The sequence below is a fragment of the Alligator mississippiensis genome, chromosome 1 (assembly GCF_030867095.1).
Source record: "Alligator mississippiensis isolate rAllMis1 chromosome 1, rAllMis1, whole genome shotgun sequence".
Lineage (NCBI taxonomy): Eukaryota > Metazoa > Chordata > Crocodylia > Alligatoridae > Alligator > Alligator mississippiensis.
Genome location: NC_081824.1, coordinates 199851208 through 199869413, shown reverse-complemented (window position 1 = coordinate 199869413; position 18206 = coordinate 199851208). Strand labels below are relative to the sequence as shown.

Here is an 18206-nt window from a genome sequence, read left to right as displayed (position 1 = left end):
TATAGATTAATTTTATTGCAGCTAATTTCCAAGTCAAAAAGGTCAGAAGTACTGCCTGTTAGCAAATGATATTGCCTAAAAGTCACAAGTACATCCCATTGCTTTCATATTAGTACTACTAAACCCTTGTTATGTACTGGTGGTGCACATGCTGCTGTAACAAGACACACTATGAGCACAGTCCCCTGCTCTGGAGACCTTGCAAAGTGTATCAATCTAATCCCCAGCATATTCTGCAGGTACATCTGCTGTACAGTTACTCTACAACAGGACTGTGGGCTATATGTAGCTCCCAAAGGGTTAGGATGCAGCCTGCAGGCTCCCACCCAGGCTCCACTCTGCCCCACTCCAAACCTCCCTGCCTGTTGTGCCTGCTGCAGTAGCCAGGGTCTTTGCATTCCCCATTTCTCCTCCAGCTCTACTTCTTGTCTCCAGTAGGAGGGGGCTGAGGTACCCTGGCCCCACTACCTGTGTGTGCAGTAGGGGGGCCAGGGTGCTCGTGGTGTGCACATGGTGAAAGAGGGGTCCAGGATGCTCAAGCTGTGTGAGACAAAGGAAGGAGCTGGGCTGCCCACACTTCATATGGAGGGGGAGGGTGCATGGTTGGGAAGGGAGGTGGGTGTTATGAGGTTAGCAGGCAGAGCCGGACACAGGCATGGGCGAACTGGGTGACCCCGCCTGGGGCCCAGACAGAAAAGGGACCCAAAAATGGTGAAAATAATGATAATTATTATCATTATCTCTGGCAAAGGGGAGGCCAATACTAAAAGTTTGCCCGGGGCCACCAGGAGTCTAGGTACGGTGCTGCTAGCAGGAAGGAGGACTGGGGACCCAAACTGCCCATGCTAAGAGTGAGGGGAGGGAGAGAGCCCAGGATGGAGCATTTTCTGGATCTGCAACTTGTGTGGCATGTGACATCTCTCTACCTAGAAGTTGGATAGCCCTGCTCTACTAGCAGGGTGTCAAACTTAATTCAGGCCCCATGGGCCAGATGAGTGGTGCTGTGCTGGCCCTCAGCAGGACTGGGCCCACAGACTGGTCCCCTGTGCTGGATCCAGGATGAGGGCGCTGCCAGCAGCATGTGCTGCAGCCCAGCCCTGGGTGCAGTGTGCGCTATGGACCAGCCCCACTTTCCCCATGCAATGCATGGGGCCAGTCTGGCATGTGCCACATGCCACTTAGGTCCAATCTAAGACCCAAAGGCAGCACTGTGGGCCAGGCCCATGGGCTTTATCTTTAACACCTCTATCTACCTAACAACTCTGTTCCGTCTGGAAAGCACACAAGCTTGATAGCTGTTTGGAACGCTATGAATCACACAACTGTTTTCAGGTAAGTGAACAAAAAGGCCATTTGTTTAACTACTTTGACTTTACCCTGATGTAAAAGTAGTTATTAGTAAGCTGACAGGCTCATTCATTGCGAGATTTGTCCCCTTAATTTGTGTCTACAATGTTGCTGAAGTTGGAATTTTCCAAATATAGGCTTTACAACCTAGTTCTCACAGCCTATAGGGAAAGGCATGGCTGTTTCACTAATTGCTGCTGAAACACTGGGGACAAGCAGCACTGTCTACAGTAGACTTTTCCCTGACAAATGACGAGATCAGTTGGATGGTAAATACACTAGAAATCAAACAAGAATTCCTGGAGGCAGAGAAGGTACTTTTATATTTACCCCTTTTTTCTGCTAAAGAACCCAACATTTAATTATTATGCCCAAAAACTACATTAAAAGAACATTATTAAGGTAGCAAAAAGCTAAGTTAGGAAACATGAGAATTAAAGTCTGCCTGTGCAACTTTGTGCATCCACATCCCATAATTGTATGCAGCTTGAAGCCATGTAAAACCATAGGCTGCCCACTTCTGTGATTCAGCTTATTACTCTTGAACTAAGTCCAATAGTTTGTATGGCTGCCTAAAGTTTATTATATTCAAATCAAGACCTGATGCCTTTCTGGAAGATCTTAAGAACTGGATCAGCACGAGAGGTATGCTGCCTCCCTGGAGCAAAGATTTGGGATGTGACGGAGGTAATCCAGGCCAGGATCAAGCCCACTGATTACTACCCCATGGTCCTAGTCCATGTGGGTACTAATGATGCAGCCAGGAGAACCCCTGATCACCTGATGGCAGACTACAGTGCTCTGGGCGGCGTGCTGAAGGAGTTCGGTGCACAGGTGGTATTCTCTTCCATCCTACCAGTGAACGGACGCGGAAGACAGCAGGAGAACTGCATCCAAGAGACCAACTGGCGGCTTCGGCAGTGGTGTCTCGAGGCAGGCTTCGGCTTCCTGGACAATGACCCGCACATCACGACGAGGGACATGCTCAGCTGGGATGGGCTTCACTTGTCCCCCAAAGGTAAGCGTGTGTTTTCTTCTAGATTGGCGGATCTCCTCCGGTGGGCTTTAAACTAGGCTCGTCGGGGGGAGAGGAAGATGAGGGCGGGGGAAGCTGTGGACCACCAAACCATGTGGCACCCACAAGGACAGCCCAGCCTGAAGAAAGAAAGCATTGGGAACCTGAAAGCCATGGGGAGGCCAGCACTACGGCACAGGTAAGGAATGAGAAGGTAAGAATCAAAGGGCCCCTTGGGACTCGGAGCGGGGGGGCAGCAAAGGCACCAGTCGCAGGGCTCAAGTGCCTATATACTAATGCTAGGAGCATGGGAAACAAAGCAGGATGAACTAGCGCTCCTGCTTGCACTAAACACCTATGACTTAGTGGGGCTAACAGAAACCTGGTGGGATTCGTCCCATGACTGGGCGGTACATATTGAGGGCTATAGATTGTACAGAAAGGACAGGGTGGGGAAGAAAGGGGGGGGGGGTTGCGCTCTATGTCAGTGAGCAATATACATCAACCCTCATCAAGATGGAATCCAAGGATGAGGAAGTAGAAGGATTGTGGGTTAGGCTACATGGGAGGCAAGGAGAAAGGGATTTGGTGGTAGGGGTCTGCTACAGACCCCCACACCAAGGGGAAGAAAGAGATTCGGGACTCCTGAGGCAACTCTCAGAGACCATAAAAGCTAAAGAGGCGGTAGTCATGGGGGACCTAAACTACCCGGACATCTGCTGGGAGACGCAGACAGCAAAGTCCCACCGCTCACGCAGGTTTCCAACCTGTGTACAGGACCTCCACCTGACACAGGAGGTACATGGTCCCACTAGGGGGAATGCCATGCTGGATCTGGTATTGGCAACGGGAGATGGCATGGTAGCGGACCTCCAGATTGGTAGCCATCTGGGGGACAGTGATCACCTAATAATAGAATACACCATAAGACGTCGAGTGGGTAAGGTAACTAGTAGGATGAAAGTGCTAGACTTTAGGAAAGCTGATTTCAATGAACTCAGGCGATTAGTCAAGGACGCACTGCAGAGTAGGAGATTTGAAGAAATGGAAGCCCAAGAAGGGTGGCTGTGCCTAAAGGAAACGATCCTTCGGGCACAAAGCAAGACAATCCCCGAGCGAGGCAAAAGAGGAAAAGGAGCCAGGAGGCTTCCCTGGCTGACCAGAGAAATCCAGGGCAGCCTAAGGGACAAAATTGGAGCACATAAAAAGTGGAAACAGGGAGAAATCACCAAAGATGAATATACCTCCTCTGCTCGTGCTTGCAGGGAGGCAGTTAGACAGGCCAAAGCTACCATGGAGCTGAGGATGGTAACCCAAGTAAAAGACAACAAGAAATTGTTTTTTAGATATATAGGGAGTAAAAGGAAGGCCCAGGGAGGAATAGGACCCCTGCTAAATGGGCAGAAACAATTGGTGACAGACAGGGGGGACAAGGCTGAACTCCTCAACGAGTTCTTTGCCTCAGTGTTCTTAAGTGAGGGGCATGACAAGTCTCTCACTGGGGTTGTAGAGAGGCAGCAGCAAGGCGCCAGACTTCCATGCGTAGACCCTGAGACGGTGCAGAGTCACTTGGAAGAACTGGATGCCTTTAAGTCGGCAGGCCTGGATGAGCTCCATCCGAGGGTGCTGAAGGCACTGGCCGACATCATTGCAGAGCCACTGGCGGGAATATTTGAACGCTCGTGGCGCACGGGCCAAGTCCCGGAGGACTGGAAAAGGGCCAACGCGGTCCCCATTTTCAAAAAGGGGAGGAAGGAGGGCCCGGGCAACTATAGGCCAGTCAGTCTCACCTCCATCCTTGGCAACGTCTTTGAAAAAATTATCAAGGCTCACATTTGCGAGAGCCCGGCAGGACAAATTATGCTGAGGGGAAATCGGCACGGGTTCGTGGCAGGCAGATCGTGCCTGACCAATCTAGTTTCTTTTTATGACCAGGTTACGAAATGCCTGGACACAGGAGGAGGGGTGGATGTCGTATACTTAGGCTTCAGGAAAGCCTTTGATACGGTATCCCACCCCATACTGGTGAACAAGTTAAGAGGCTGTGACTTGGATGAATACACGGTCCGGTGGGTGGCGAATTGGCTGGAGGGTCGCACCCAGAGAGTCGTGGTGGATGGGTCGGTTTAGACCTGGAAGGGTGTGGGCAGTGGGGTCCCGCAGGGTTTGGTCCTTGGACCGATACTCTTTAATGTCTTCATCAGTGACTTGGACGAGGGAGTCAAATGTACTCTGTCCAAGTTTGCAGATGACACAAAGCTATGGGGAGATGTAGACACGCCGGAGGGCAGGGAACAGCTGCAAGCAGATCTGGACAGGTTGGACAAGTGGGCAGAAAACAACAGAATGCAGTTCAACAAGGAGAAATGCAAAGTGCTGCACGTAGGGAGGAAAAATGTCCAGCACACCTACAGCCTAGGGAATGACCTGCTGGGTGGCACGGAGGTGGAAAGGGATCTTGGAGTCCTAGTGGACTCCAAGATGAACACGAGTTGGCAGTGTGACGAAGCCATCAAAAAAGCCAATGGCACTTTATCGTGCATCAGCAGATGCATGACGAATAGGTCCAAGGAGGTAATACTTCCCCTCTATCGGGCACTGGTCAGACCACAGTTGGAGTACTGCGTGCAATTCTGGGTGCCGCAATTCAAGAGGGATGCAGATAACCTGGAGAGGGTCCAGAGAAGGGCCACTCGTATGGTTAAGGGCCTGCAGACCAAGCCCTACGAGGAGAGACTAGAGAAACTGGATCTTTTCAGCCTCTGCAAGAGAAGGTTGAGAGGCGACCTTGTGGCTGCCTTTAAGTTCATCATGGGGGCACAGAAGGGAATTGGTGAGTATTTATTCACCAAGGCACCCCCGGGGGTTACAAGAAACAATGGCCACAAGCTAGCAGAGAGCAGATTTAGACTGGACATTAGGAAGAACTTCTTCACAGTTCGAGTGGCCAAGGTCTGGAACAGGCTCCCAAGGGAGGTGGTGCTCTCCCCTACCCTGGGGGTCTTCAAGAGGAGGTTAGATGAGTATCTAGCTGGGGTCATCTAGACCCAGCACTCTTTCCTGCTTATGCAGGGGGTCGGACTCGATGATCTATTGAGGTCCCTTCCGACCCTAACATCTATGAATCTATGGAGAAGATACCACTTAGGATATGGTCTTTAATTCTCACAGGATCAGTGTCTCCTGCAGTGTCCTGAATGGGCAGAATTCAGTTAATGAGTAGCTGTTCAGTATTTTCTGGTCATTCATTAGTGTGTGGCTATAGCCAAGGCCTGAACTTCCTTCAAAGGGTTTTTATGATGTTCATCACTGTAGTTTTAGAGTGCTTCACAAACATTTTAACTTTATAAAACTGTGAGGTCAGGGGAAGGTACAATGGGCCAGAGCACAGATTGGCCATTTTGGGTGCCCTTAGTACTGGCAGGAGTAAAGGTTGAATCATTGGCAGCATTTATCTTCCTTAACCATAAAACCCCCTTTTCATCATACGCCTTCTAACTTCTACAATAAACAAAGCAGAGGCCCTACAGACAATAGTCTCCTGCTACCACACAATCCTGATACATCCCCTAGAGTAGGTATATCCCATGCATTCTATGAGGCAGATGCCCCTATCAGAAAAAAAGTATGTAATCGTGTCACTAAAGAATACATCACTATACATATGCACACGAGGGCTTTATTAAAGCCACAGGAGCAACTCAAGCTAATGGAGTTATTGACAATAATTACATGCTGCCACTGCGGACAAGAATTACAGAAGGATGATACATGCACTTAGGCAGCAAGTTCCACAGATATGAACCAGCACTCAAGGGATGGTGAGACTCCCTGAAGGGCTTGGGTTCTAGTCCAGACTTGGGAGGGAAGTATATTCTACTTGGCACTGACTTTTCTGCTCCTTCCCTCTGCCAAAATCAAAGGGTGACACTGTCCCTAGAACATGGAGTTAGGATGGAACCTTTCACAAAGCTGCAAGTGGTAAAGTTCAACCTAAGATCATCATCTGCTTCAGTCTTGGGTAGGCACAAAAATTTAGGCACAAAGATTTACAAACATTGTCTATATCAGTGGTTATCAACTTTTTTGGACTTGAGGCACCCCTCACTGGACTCAAACCCTTATTAGACTCAAGGCACCCTGCGTAACTTTTGTGAATTGAGTAGCACTCAATTTCAAAAACTAAATTTATAGAGTACAATTCTTGCTTCTTTACAGAGAGGCCTAGAGCTGGAACGGGGAATCACCTAGGCAGAGACCAGCCTGTGGTTATCAGCTTAGTTTCTTAGCATCTGCCACAACACCCTGGTTGAGAATCACTGGTCTTCATACATTTGAAAGTGTGATTTAATAAATAAGTGCATTGCTTACTGGGAACACATGGGAGTTAGCAGAAAGAATACCAAAGACAGGAAGAAAGCAGTAAATGAACTTCCAAAACCATCAGTGTTGCAACAATTAAAATATTTACTTCTGACACAAGCCTAATTAGCTAACGACATTCAACTCAGTCTTGAAATAGGAGGTTCAAGCTACCCAATTTATTCTTGGGATAAAGTAACTCACCCTCTGTATTAAGAAGACAATGGCATCCACTGCTACCATTAGTCCTCTTCCCTCTTATTACAATTAATCAAGCACATGAACACTATAATGAAGCTGAGCCCCTGCAAACTCACCAGGCTGTGCATAATTTCCACTCCAGCTGGATTCACTGTGAGTGCCTCATCGTACAATTGCTTAGCCTCCTCCAAGCTGCCTTTCATCTCTGCAAGCCTCCCACGCATGTACAGCACAGTGTGAGATGTAGGGAAAAGACTTGCTGCCTCCTGGATACAAAAGCTTGCTTCCTTGAGATGCTGTTGTTCCATGAAAAGCTCAGCTATAAAACAAAAACTACCATTAGTTTAAATAATTCAGTAACCTTTACTTACACTTTCTCCCTTGAAAGGTACTAAGCTTAAAAGATTGGATCATGAAAATGCTTACTGTTATGATAACTGCTTACTACTGCTGTGAGTAGCTTCCTTGAATGAAATTGTTCTCAGTACTTATTACTAAATGTAGGGTAAGGTCTCAATTCAGGAAAGCATCCCTAGAACACTTGAAAAACATTCTTAGAGGTTGCTATGAAAAAGAGACAAACTTGAGGGTGTACTTAGGTGTTCTTTGAATCAGGGTCTAAGTCTATTCAGGATTTGGCTCTTAACAGAACAGTGTTCTAGCAACACAACCTGCATTGTCAAGCCATAGCTGGGTAGCGAGTTTTAACAGCAAGAGAACAACAGGATACCAAGTTGACACTTCCATTTTGGTTTTTTTAAAATACCATATACCATCATTCATTCCCAAATTTAGTTTAATAACTCTTTCAATGTCTTCATAAACTTATAAAAAGTCCATGTACAATGTACTACAGGGATTAAATCATATTATGCGTTAAATGTAATATTGATCACTCATGTATGCAAACACGTACCCACCGAATCCCCAACAGTACGATACAAAAATGAAGTCAATGACTGCAAATGAGATTGCTCTGTTTACTCTCCTCAGCAAGTGGCAGCTGTACTAAATTGTTCTTGCAAATAAAAAATGGAACAAGAATACTAATGTGCTTTATTGACACGATCAATGCATTTGTTAATAAAAACACTGAATAACATTTGTTATGCACTAAACCTAATTTCTAATGTTCTTAGGGTCTTGCAAAAGTCTTCAAAAATAGGACATCCAGTTTTCTCCAAGCCATGAATCCAAACATGAAGCTTTGGAACGATCTATAAAATAGAGTAATTCTCCTTAATGCCTCTAAGGAATGGCAGTGTTTCAGCTCATGGGTGGATCATGTAGACCAGTGGTTTTCAACCTTTTGGACTTGGAAAAGCCAGATCTTAGCTTTCTTTCATTTCATTCTGAAAAGTAATAGAGCCATTCTTCTGTTGCAAAGAACCACAACAGGTCAGAAAATTTTGGGCACTGTGAATTCTTATTTGAAACCTGGGTTTATCTTGCGAATTACATGTGGTATTTGCACACTCAAGAGTGCTAATATTGAGCAGCACTCTTGAAAGGATCTGACAGCACCATGGTTGGAAAAAAAAAAATAAAAAAAAAAAAATCACTGATCAAAACAGTTACGGTGAAGCTTGCTCAGCAGCTGACCATTCCTGGACCATGCTGTAGATAATTTTGTTCTCCAGTGCTATCAATCTGGCACCTTTCGTGAGCAAAACCTTCATTTTCCAATGACAGCTTCACTCTTTACAAATTGCTCAGAGACTCTGTGAAGTTCTATGGTTTATTTGCAGGACAAACTGCATAATTAATCATCATAACATCTCAGCGCTCATTCTCTTCCTTAGCTCCAATAAGGTACAGATATCTATAGATAATAGAAAATGAGGCCATGTATCTTGTCATGCTGAGCCTGCACTGAACCTTATTCAAAACGGTGTGGGCAGAAAATATTTTACTTGCACTTCCCTGGGAGTACAGTGTTTTCCTGCCAAGTGCTGCATGGCAGCTGACAATGTGCATACTCAAGTTAGCATAGTTATCACATGCAAAGTGACAGCTCACAGCCTGAAGAAAAAAAAATACTTCATTTGCAAAGCTAACACAAAACTAGCAGCAGAAAACCAGGGGTGAAAATCCTGACTCCACTGAAATCCATGGGAGTTTTGCCATCGACTACGAGAAGGGATGGCTTGGAGGGGTCAAGATTTCACTGCACGCAGGAAGAACCAGCACCACACCAGCAGGAAAAATGCAGCAGCAGCATCCATTTATGGGTGCAGAGAGGGAGAAGAGCACATTGCATGTAGCTAGAAGCAAAGGCCTTTATTCAATCTGTGGATCTGGCATGTGTCTGAAATTACACACTGGACAAGTCAAACTGAAAATCAGTGGGATTACTCAGAAGTTTATAGTTACACACATGCTTAACTACTCTGCTGAATGGGAACATAAATGAAAATAAAACCAGTAAGAATATTGCCCGTGACTAGCACTCTAACAATGTCATAACACAACTCATTGCTCTTACGAGGCAGAGTATGTTGGGACAGAAGGGGAGAATGTGACATCCCTTATAGCAGTGAACACAACATATGCAATGTTGAAGAGTACTTGGTTTTTCCTTTCAACTGTGCCTGTAAATCATCTTTAGTAATAACAAATATTATTAAAAAGATGAAAAGCAATATGTAATCTAAATAAGATCTACATATTGTATTTTATGCTATGGTAATGTATCAGATTAAACCTCAGTCCATTTCTTTGCAGGCTCAGTAGTCAATAAAACATAATTTGATGGTATAGGCAGCTTAATTTGCAAAAAGGAAGAACAAGAGTGCTTTTGGTTAGGAAGGCAAATAAGGAAGGGAGAGCACCTAGCTAACTAAAAATAGATGCTAAGGGAAATCACTTAGGCTAACATTAAACCTGTGCTTCCTAGAAATATTTTCTATTAGTCATTTCTTTTATTTACAGATGAAGTAAATGAATTTATAACTCCACAGAACTAAAAGACAGATGAGGACAAAGGAAGAGGGAGTCATGTCATTTATCTGGCTAATACTTCTCATAATTATATTAAAGTTACTGTCCTAGTCTCACCAGTCTTCAAGTTTTCCAATAGGTAGAATCATAGAGCACTGGTTTTCAACCTGTGGTTTGCAGACCTCTGGGGGTCTTCACGCTACGTCTAAAGGGTTCACGAAAGATGACTATGATCAATCAAAAGTATGCAAATACCCACACTTACAATTCAAGGGGGTCCATATCTCCATTTGTAGTTTCCAAAGGGGTCCACACCTCCATTTAAATATTTTAGGGGTCCACAAAAGAAAAAAGGTTGAAAACCACTGTCAGAGTATCACCCAGTCTTGTTGTAAGTACACTTCCAACTGGTTACTTTGTTGGTAAAGCAGCAACCCTCTAGGGTGCTTGTATACATGATGGTGGGGCCATGTCCACGTGACAAAAAATGATGAAAAATCGTTATTTGCCTAACATAATGGCATCACCGAGTACACGTGCATGATTTTTTTTGTGTTAAAATGTATTTGAGTGTGGCAACTTAGACCAACTCAAATGTATTTTAGTTTGATTGGGGCAAATTATCCTGTTGTGAATAAAAAAATTGTGAATATGTACATGTCTGGTGCCTGGAGAAGGTGGCGGGGACAGCGCATGGGGTGCTGGAAGCCTAGTCAGGCTTGCAGAAACTCGGGCTTGGCACACTATCAGCAATCCATGCACCATTCCTACCACCTTCTCTGGCCGACAGCACATCCAGCTGCCTTCCCACACTGACCCGGGGCAAGCCAGTGGGTTCCCAGGTGGTTCCAGGCAGTGGGAAGGCAGCAGGGACACTGTACTGGGCACTGGAAACCCACCAAGCCTGAGCTTCCCTGAGCATGTCCAGGCTTCCAGCACCCTGTGGACTGTTGGATTAGTTCAGGTGCTGCCTGCGAGCTGAGGCAGCATCTCCCCAGCTAGCATCCTGCCTGGGCAGCCCCTGGGGGGCACTGCTGCCACACAGGGAAGCACTGGGCCCCCCATAGCCCAGGGGCTGTATGGCTCGGTGGCAGTTCATGCAGGCACGCTCTGCTGGGGGGGGGGGGGGGGGGGGGGGGGAGGAGGGAGGGGGGGATGGCAAGCCCAATCCTGTTTTTCCTGACGGAGCCTGCCTGCCACTCCTGCAGCCGGGGGGCAAGATGCCGGTGGCCCCTGAACCTTTCCAATGCAGGTACAGCACCCCTGGGCAGGCTGCTAGCGGGCAGGTGTTGTCCTGGGGCTGTTGCCACCTCGGAGAAAAGGATCAGGGGGCACCAGCACCGCTCAGGGGCCGCTGGCACCTTGCCACCTGGCTATGCGAGAAGGAGGCAGGCTCCGTGAGGCGGGGGGGGGGGGGGGGGGGGGGGGGGGGGGGAAGTATTAGGCCCTTTGCCCTTTTTTTTCCCCCTCTCGGGGGAGCAGGGGGCAAGGGGGGGTGACCTGATGGTGGGCTGTCACTGTTCTGTCAGTGATAGAAGCTCCTAAACTGAAACGGTGGGTAACAATTAAAAAGCCACAAATTAAAAACCAACTGTTTCACTTCAGGGGAAATAAACCCCACTCATGTGTATAAGCATCCCTAGAGAACAGTTCAGTCTGGAAAAGTTGTGACACTAGATACAGGCCTCAAAAAAGCAAAAGAGCTACTCATCTGATGGAGTGACTATATATTTATTCAAATCCAAGATGAGAACTTTCCCCTCTGTTTAACATGGGGGAAAAAAAGCCCTGGTCTTGGATTTGATTACAAGAAGGGGGTGGGGAGCAGGTGGCTGTTGCAGCTCCCCAACTCCAGCCCTGACCTTGATGTCAAAATCAGAACTGTAGCAATCACCTGCAATCCCACCTGCATTCCCTCCGTCCCACTGCCACCGCTTACCTTCCACAGCTCTGGCTTGGGCTCCGGCACGGGGCACGGAGCACATGGTTGCTCTGGCCCTGGTCCTGCTATGCAGCTAGGGTTGCAGTGAAATAGAAATGGTGGGGCAGGGGGTGGCAGGCAAGGAGCGGAGGCAGCAGCAGGAGGTAACAAGCACGAGGGGTGGGTGCAGAGGTACAAAGGCAGGGGGGAAGTGGTGAGGAGGGCCGGTGGGACAGGACACAGGCATGGAGGGGGCAAGCAGCAGGGTTCAGGCCACTTGACCCTCACTGCTGCGGTACCATATTTGCCCAAATCCAAGGCAACTCTGAATTTAAGAAAACCCCTCCCCACAACAATTAGATACTAGACATGGAATATTTATAAATTTGTTATAATTTTCCATGTGTTGAATCCAATTAATGGAGGGTTGTCTTAATTTCGAAGTCACCCTGTATTTGGGTACATACAGTAACAACAAGATGGAAGACAAGCTGTTTTTTTGGTTTTTTGTTTTTTTACTTGAAAGGTTTCTAATTTCAGTGAGATCATTCCTACTGCTCAGCCAGGGAGCCACTCTTCTTTCTGCATTACTGCAGTGATGGTTTCAAAAAGCTGCAGCTGCAGGCATGGATACAGAACTGTCTGCTGGGCACACTGGCTTCCAACAGTCCCATTATTTGAACTGGATGAAGAGTGCATGGGTTCTCTGTATGCATTATGGTGAGACCACTTAAAAGAAAGACCATCTCAAGTACCACCTATACTGCTAAATTTTAATACAGACAGTCATTTTTAATGGTCTTTAATGAAACAAATGTTGTGGCTTTTTAGTGGGGGGAAGGGGAGAGTCCCTCACTGTTTCTTTTCATTACAAGAAGCTTGATATAACACTCACTGAAATCAACAGGAGCATACAGTTGACTTCAATGGTGCTGAATTAGGCTCCAAACCACTTCCTCCCATCCACTCTATTCCTTTCTCTCCTTTGTTCCTTGGCATGTGTTACTGTAGGGGCTTCCTCCCTTCCTAAAAGGGGAAGGTGAGTAACTCACAAGTTACATGCCAAGGACTAACTTAAATATAGTTTTTTATTGCAAAGAAAACAACACACACACACTAAGATATTACTATATGCCTATAAGCCGCTAGCGCGTTGGGCTGAAGGAAAGGCACTTCCCACCCTGTCCTATGTTATTACCTGATAGGTCTCGGGAACCCCACCCTGCATCCAGGGTGGCAAGACTTCCTCCTTTATCGGGTCCTTAGCCTTGTCCTCCCCAAAGTAGTTTTACCTAAGGCCCTGTTTTTATGACCTTTATACCTTTTTACCTTTTATTATTTTTGGTTTTTTCAATTATATACTAGCTTTTAGCCTTATGACTTTTTATGGGTTAGAGCAAGAGGCATTGCATGCTGCCAGGCAGGGTCACTTCAGGCCTTGCCGCAGTTTCCCTTTCCAGAGCGGCAAAGGGAGTTCCTTAGGCCATGCCGCAGTTCCCCTTTCTGGAGCTGTTAGTTCAGGTACTCTTCCAGAGCCATTACATTACTCATTTGCAGTTTCCTTTTTTTATTTTTAGCAGATCAGCAGATGCATTAGGTTAGTATCCCATGGCTTCCAGGTTCCGCAAAGCTGACCCCCCGCTACTGGGTGTCAGCTTGGCCTCCTCCCAGAAGCCTTTTTGGGACGGGCCTCACAATTACCCAAGTACCTATTTCTCTTTTTCCCCTGCTACCTAAGACATCTCTCTCCTGCTAATGGCTTAAGCCTCCTCCAGCAACTCTCTGTAGTGTCTAGCAACTCCATTTCCACTGATGACTACAATCTTAATGTTAGGTCCTGTATCTGAATGTGGTATACATTTTCTTCTTTCAGAAACATCACATCCCAATATGTGGGCTCCAACCATTTCTGCTGGTATCTAGCTTCATTTACACTGAAGAACCTGGTCACTCAGAAACAACTGGAAAAAGCAAGAGGTCCCAGCAACCTGCTACGTACTAGCTCTCTGAAGACCAGCAGCATACACCACGATTGTACCACAGCTTAGAGAGCTGTTGTCTTAAATCTCCAAGCCGCTTTTTGTTCTCAGAGAAAAAATATTATTTGGCAGCATCCTGTTAAACATTCCAGCTCTGAAGTAACAACACTCTAACCAGCCATTTCAACATCAAAGTGCAAATAAGAGCAGCACAGCTTAATGCTGTTCCTTAAGCTGACTTTCCTCTGGGGTTCCTATGTTTTTCAAAGTGGTATCAAGAATAATTCTACCTTGTCAGCGTGGAATCCTCACCATAAAAGAAGAACAATGGGAATTCCAGCCAAAGGAATCAAAGGTATTTTAAGTGAATTTTCGCCATGTGAACTGCCCCGGAGCACAACCTCAAGCCTTTTGAAGCTTGAGCACAATCGCTGGTATCTGAGATGCAATGCTGAATGCTGACAGCTGCCCACACACTGACTGTATCTCACTATTCTGCTCTGTGTCAGCTGGATCTGAAGCACAGATCTAGCATCCTCTGCATAAAGAGCACCACTTAACAAGGCTACAAATAAACCACAGCAAAGTGACCAGCAGGGAGACAACCTGGGAGTGTTTTCTCTATGCTCTAGGTCAGGGGTGGTCAATGGGGGGTATGAGTACTCCCAGGAGTACTTGGAAAGGTCCTAGGGGCTATGTGCGTGTCGGCGGAGACGGAGCACTGCCATGCACCACCCTGTGCCACTGCATCCCAGGAGCAGGGCCCAGGGGGGCAGGGTAGTGGTGCCCCTCTGTGGGCCGCACAAGTGCCACCCATTGGCCGGACACGGGGAGGGAGGAGCTCACGTGGCGGCCACTGCCCACGACCCCACACCACTTTCCCACAGCTGGTCACACATGTGCCTCTGCAGGCAGCTGACAAGTGGCACGTAATTGGCCGGGTGTGAGGTCCATCAGCAGCCTGCAGAGCCGCACATGCGACTGGCTGTGGGAAAGTGGGGCATGGAGGTGGTGGCACGGGACGGTGCGGGGCGGTGGGTGGCAGTTGCCACATGTGTGCCTCCCCCCCCCCAATCTGCATCCGGCCGCCACCACCAGAAGGGGTAAACTTCTTAAAAAAGGTTGAAAACCCCTGGCTCTAGGTAAAAGGACAAAATTGCCTGGTCATGTGTTTGCTGTTCCACTACATTCACTTGCTTTCAGAAGGGGCTCCACCCTGAATATGTGGGTAGTCCTCTGTGACAGGTATGCTCTCAACAGCAATTAAAGATCACAGGGATCTCCCTCTCTCTCCCACCCCTCTCTAGTCACATGGCCTTGACATTTACTTGCCATGGTGGAATCCTTGTTGACCATTATCACACCACTACGCATAAGGCTTTTTTGTGGATGTGGGCTAGTCAGAGAATTCTTCAAGATACACCCCGTACTTAGCCGATTCATTTGGTATGCCAGGTATATGCTGAGAAGGAGGAGAGGGAGAAATCATCATGTAATATGGACCCTGCTCTAGAAGTGGAGCCTAGCTACCTGTTCATTTAAATCAGGCAATTAGTTTGCATTCTCAAGGCTGTCTTTTGTCAGGGAAAGGGCCAGGAACTATTTGTAACTGGAATACAAGGGCCTGCCTGACATTTCTCATTCCCATAACTAATAAATTGCTTGGTTGCAGGCTGCACAGAACTCAAAGGGTAACCCAGCTGTTATTTACAATTACTGAAGACTCAAGAAACCGATGCACAGTTGTACAAGGTCACTCTCAATATTGTGGCTCATTTTAAAAAAGGCTTTTGCAAAATGTAACAAGCAGCTGATGCCTCCTTTGTGCATAGCAAATTCAGTTCCTAAGTACAGAAGACATGCTTCCTATAGCTGGACCTATTTAGGAAGTTGAGATGGACACTGGGACACGAGCACTCAAAGAAAACCCACAGGCAGTAGAAGATAAGTGGTCAAACAACTCATAGCTTACAGGTCTTTCATAGATTCATAGAAGTAGGTTTGGAAGGGACCTCGTAGATCATCAAGTCCGACCCCCTGCCCTAGGCAGGAGAGAAAACCAGGCTCAAATGACCCCAGCCAGGTAGACATCAAGCCTCCTCTTAAAGACTCCCAAGGTAGGAGCCAGCACCACTTCCCTTGGAAGTTGGTTCCAGATCCTAGCTGCCCTGACTGTGCACTAGTGCCTTCGGATGTCTAGTCTAAACCTACTCTCTAACAATTTGTGGCCGTTATTCCTTGTTACCCTGGGGGGCGCTAGGGGGAACAGGGTCTCTCCCAAACCCTGCTAGTTCCCCCTGGTGAGTTTATAGACAGCCACCAGGTCCCCCCCTCAGCCTTCTCTTGCGAAGGCTGAACAGGTTAAGGTCCCATAGCCTTTCTTCGTAGGGTCTGCCCTGCTGTCCCCGGATCACGCGGGTGGCCCTCCTCTGGACCCTCTCAATGCTGTCCACATCCCTCCTGAAGTGCGGCGTCCAAAACTGAACACAGTACTCCAGTTGCAGCCTGACCAGTGTCGCATAGAGGGGGAGGACCACCTCCTTGGCCCTGCTTGAGATGCACCTGTGGACGCATGACAAGGTACGGTTAAGCCCTCACACGGTTGACCTCACATTGTCGGCCCATGTTCATCTTGGAGTCGATAATGACTCCAAGATCTCTTTCTGCCACCGTGCTCTCGAGAAGGGAGTTTCCCAGCTTATAAGTGTGCTGCTGGCTTCCACTGCCCAAGTGCAGCACCCTGCACTTGTCAGTATTGAAACCCATCCTATTTTCGTTAGCCCACCCCTGTAACCTGTCCAGGTCCTGCTGTAATCCGTCCTTCCCTACTAGCATGCCCACCTCACCTCAAATCTTCGTATCATCAGCAAATTTAAACAGGCTGCTTTTTACCCCGTCATTCAAGTCACTAATATAGAAACTGAACAGTGCAGGCCCAAGGACCAAGCTTTGGAGGACTCCACTGCTCACTTCCCTGCAGGTCAAAAAAGACCCGTCCACCACTACCCTCTGAGTATGACGCTTCAGTCAATTTGCAATCCATCTGACTGTGTAGGCATCAATGCCACAATCACCTAGTTTTTTTTTATGAGAATGGGGTGGGAGACGGTGTCAAAGGCCTTGCTGAAGTCCAGAAAGACTACATCTACCACGACACCTGCACCCAGTGCTTTTGTGACCTGATCGTAGAAGGTAGTCAGGTTGGTCTGACAGAACCTGCCCCTAATGAAACCGTGCTGGTTGCCCTTGATCATCATCCCTGTTGCTGGCCCATCACAGATGTGCTCCTTGATGATCTTCTAAAAGAGTTTCCCCAGGATTGAAGTAAGACTAATGGACCTATAGTTGCCCGGGTCCTCCCTCTTTTGAAGATGGGGACTACGTTGGCTTTCTTCCAGTCATCTGGCACCTGGCCAAAGCCCCACGAGTGCTTGTAAAGCCATGCCAGGGGCCCCACAATAACCCCTGCCAATTCCCTCAACACCCTGGGGTGGAGAGCATCTGGACCTGCTGATTTGAAAACATCCAGCCCCTCCAGAAGCTCTCTAACCCAGTCCTCCCCGACCTTAGGCCTGGCAGTATTTCTCCCGAGTCCGTCTAGAATCCTGGTCCAGGAGTCCCGGTCCCTGCACAGGAAAATGGAGGCGAAGAATTTGTTAAAGAGGTCTGCTTTCTCCTCTTGTGCAACCACCAGATTGCCAAGCATATCCTGCAGAGGCCCCACATTACCCAGTGCCTTCTTCATTCTCCCTATTTATTTAAAAAAGGACTTTTTATTATCTTTGATCCTTGACGCTAGCCCTAGCTCCATATCTGCCTTAGCTTTTCTAACAGCCCCTCTACAGACCCGAGCAGTGGAGGTATACTCCTCTTTGGTGATAGCCCCTCCCTCCGACTGGGTGTATGCCTCCTTTTTGGCAATCAGGCATTCACGAATGCCCTTGGTGAGCCAGGGGGGCTTTTGGGCACTCTTGCCCCCCTTGCTTCTTGTTGGGATTGTCACCCCTTGGGCTCCGAGTATCAGCTCCTTAAGGAACGACCACTCATCTTGGGCACTGAGTTCTCCTACTCTCAAGGACCCCAGTGCCTCTCCCACTAATCTCCTCAACTCATTGAAGTTGGCCTTCTTAAAATTTAGGGCTACTGCCTTGCTGCAGGCCCTGGGCACCCTGCACTGGATGGTGAATTCCAGCAAGCGATGATTGCTATCGCCCAGGTGGTCGAGGACCTGGAGCCCTCTTACCAGGTCATCACCTGTGGCTAGGACCAGGTCCAGCAGGGCATTCCCCCTGGTAGGACTGTGCATCTCCTGGGTTAAGTGAAGGTCCTGCATCTCGGCCAGGAACCTCTGTGAGCGGTCCGACCTGGCTGACTGCTCCTCCCAGCAGATGTCTGGGTAATTTATATCACCCATGACAACTACATCCCTTGCCTTAACTGC

The 18206-nt window shown here is 47.7% G+C and overlaps 1 protein-coding gene across 6 annotated transcripts in view; it reads right to left on the bottom strand.

Moving 5' to 3' along the window:
• Positions 1-18206, bottom strand: part of TTC7A (tetratricopeptide repeat domain 7A) — a 260649-nt gene that overhangs the window by 44111 nt on the left and 198332 nt on the right. For all 6 annotated transcript variants that reach the window (XM_006268496.4, XM_019485343.2, XM_019485340.2 and 3 more), the window contains one exon: positions 7042-7244. In XM_006268496.4, coding sequence (XP_006268558.3) covers positions 7042-7244 — 203 coding nt within the window. The remainder of the gene's footprint in view (positions 1-7041; positions 7245-18206) is intronic.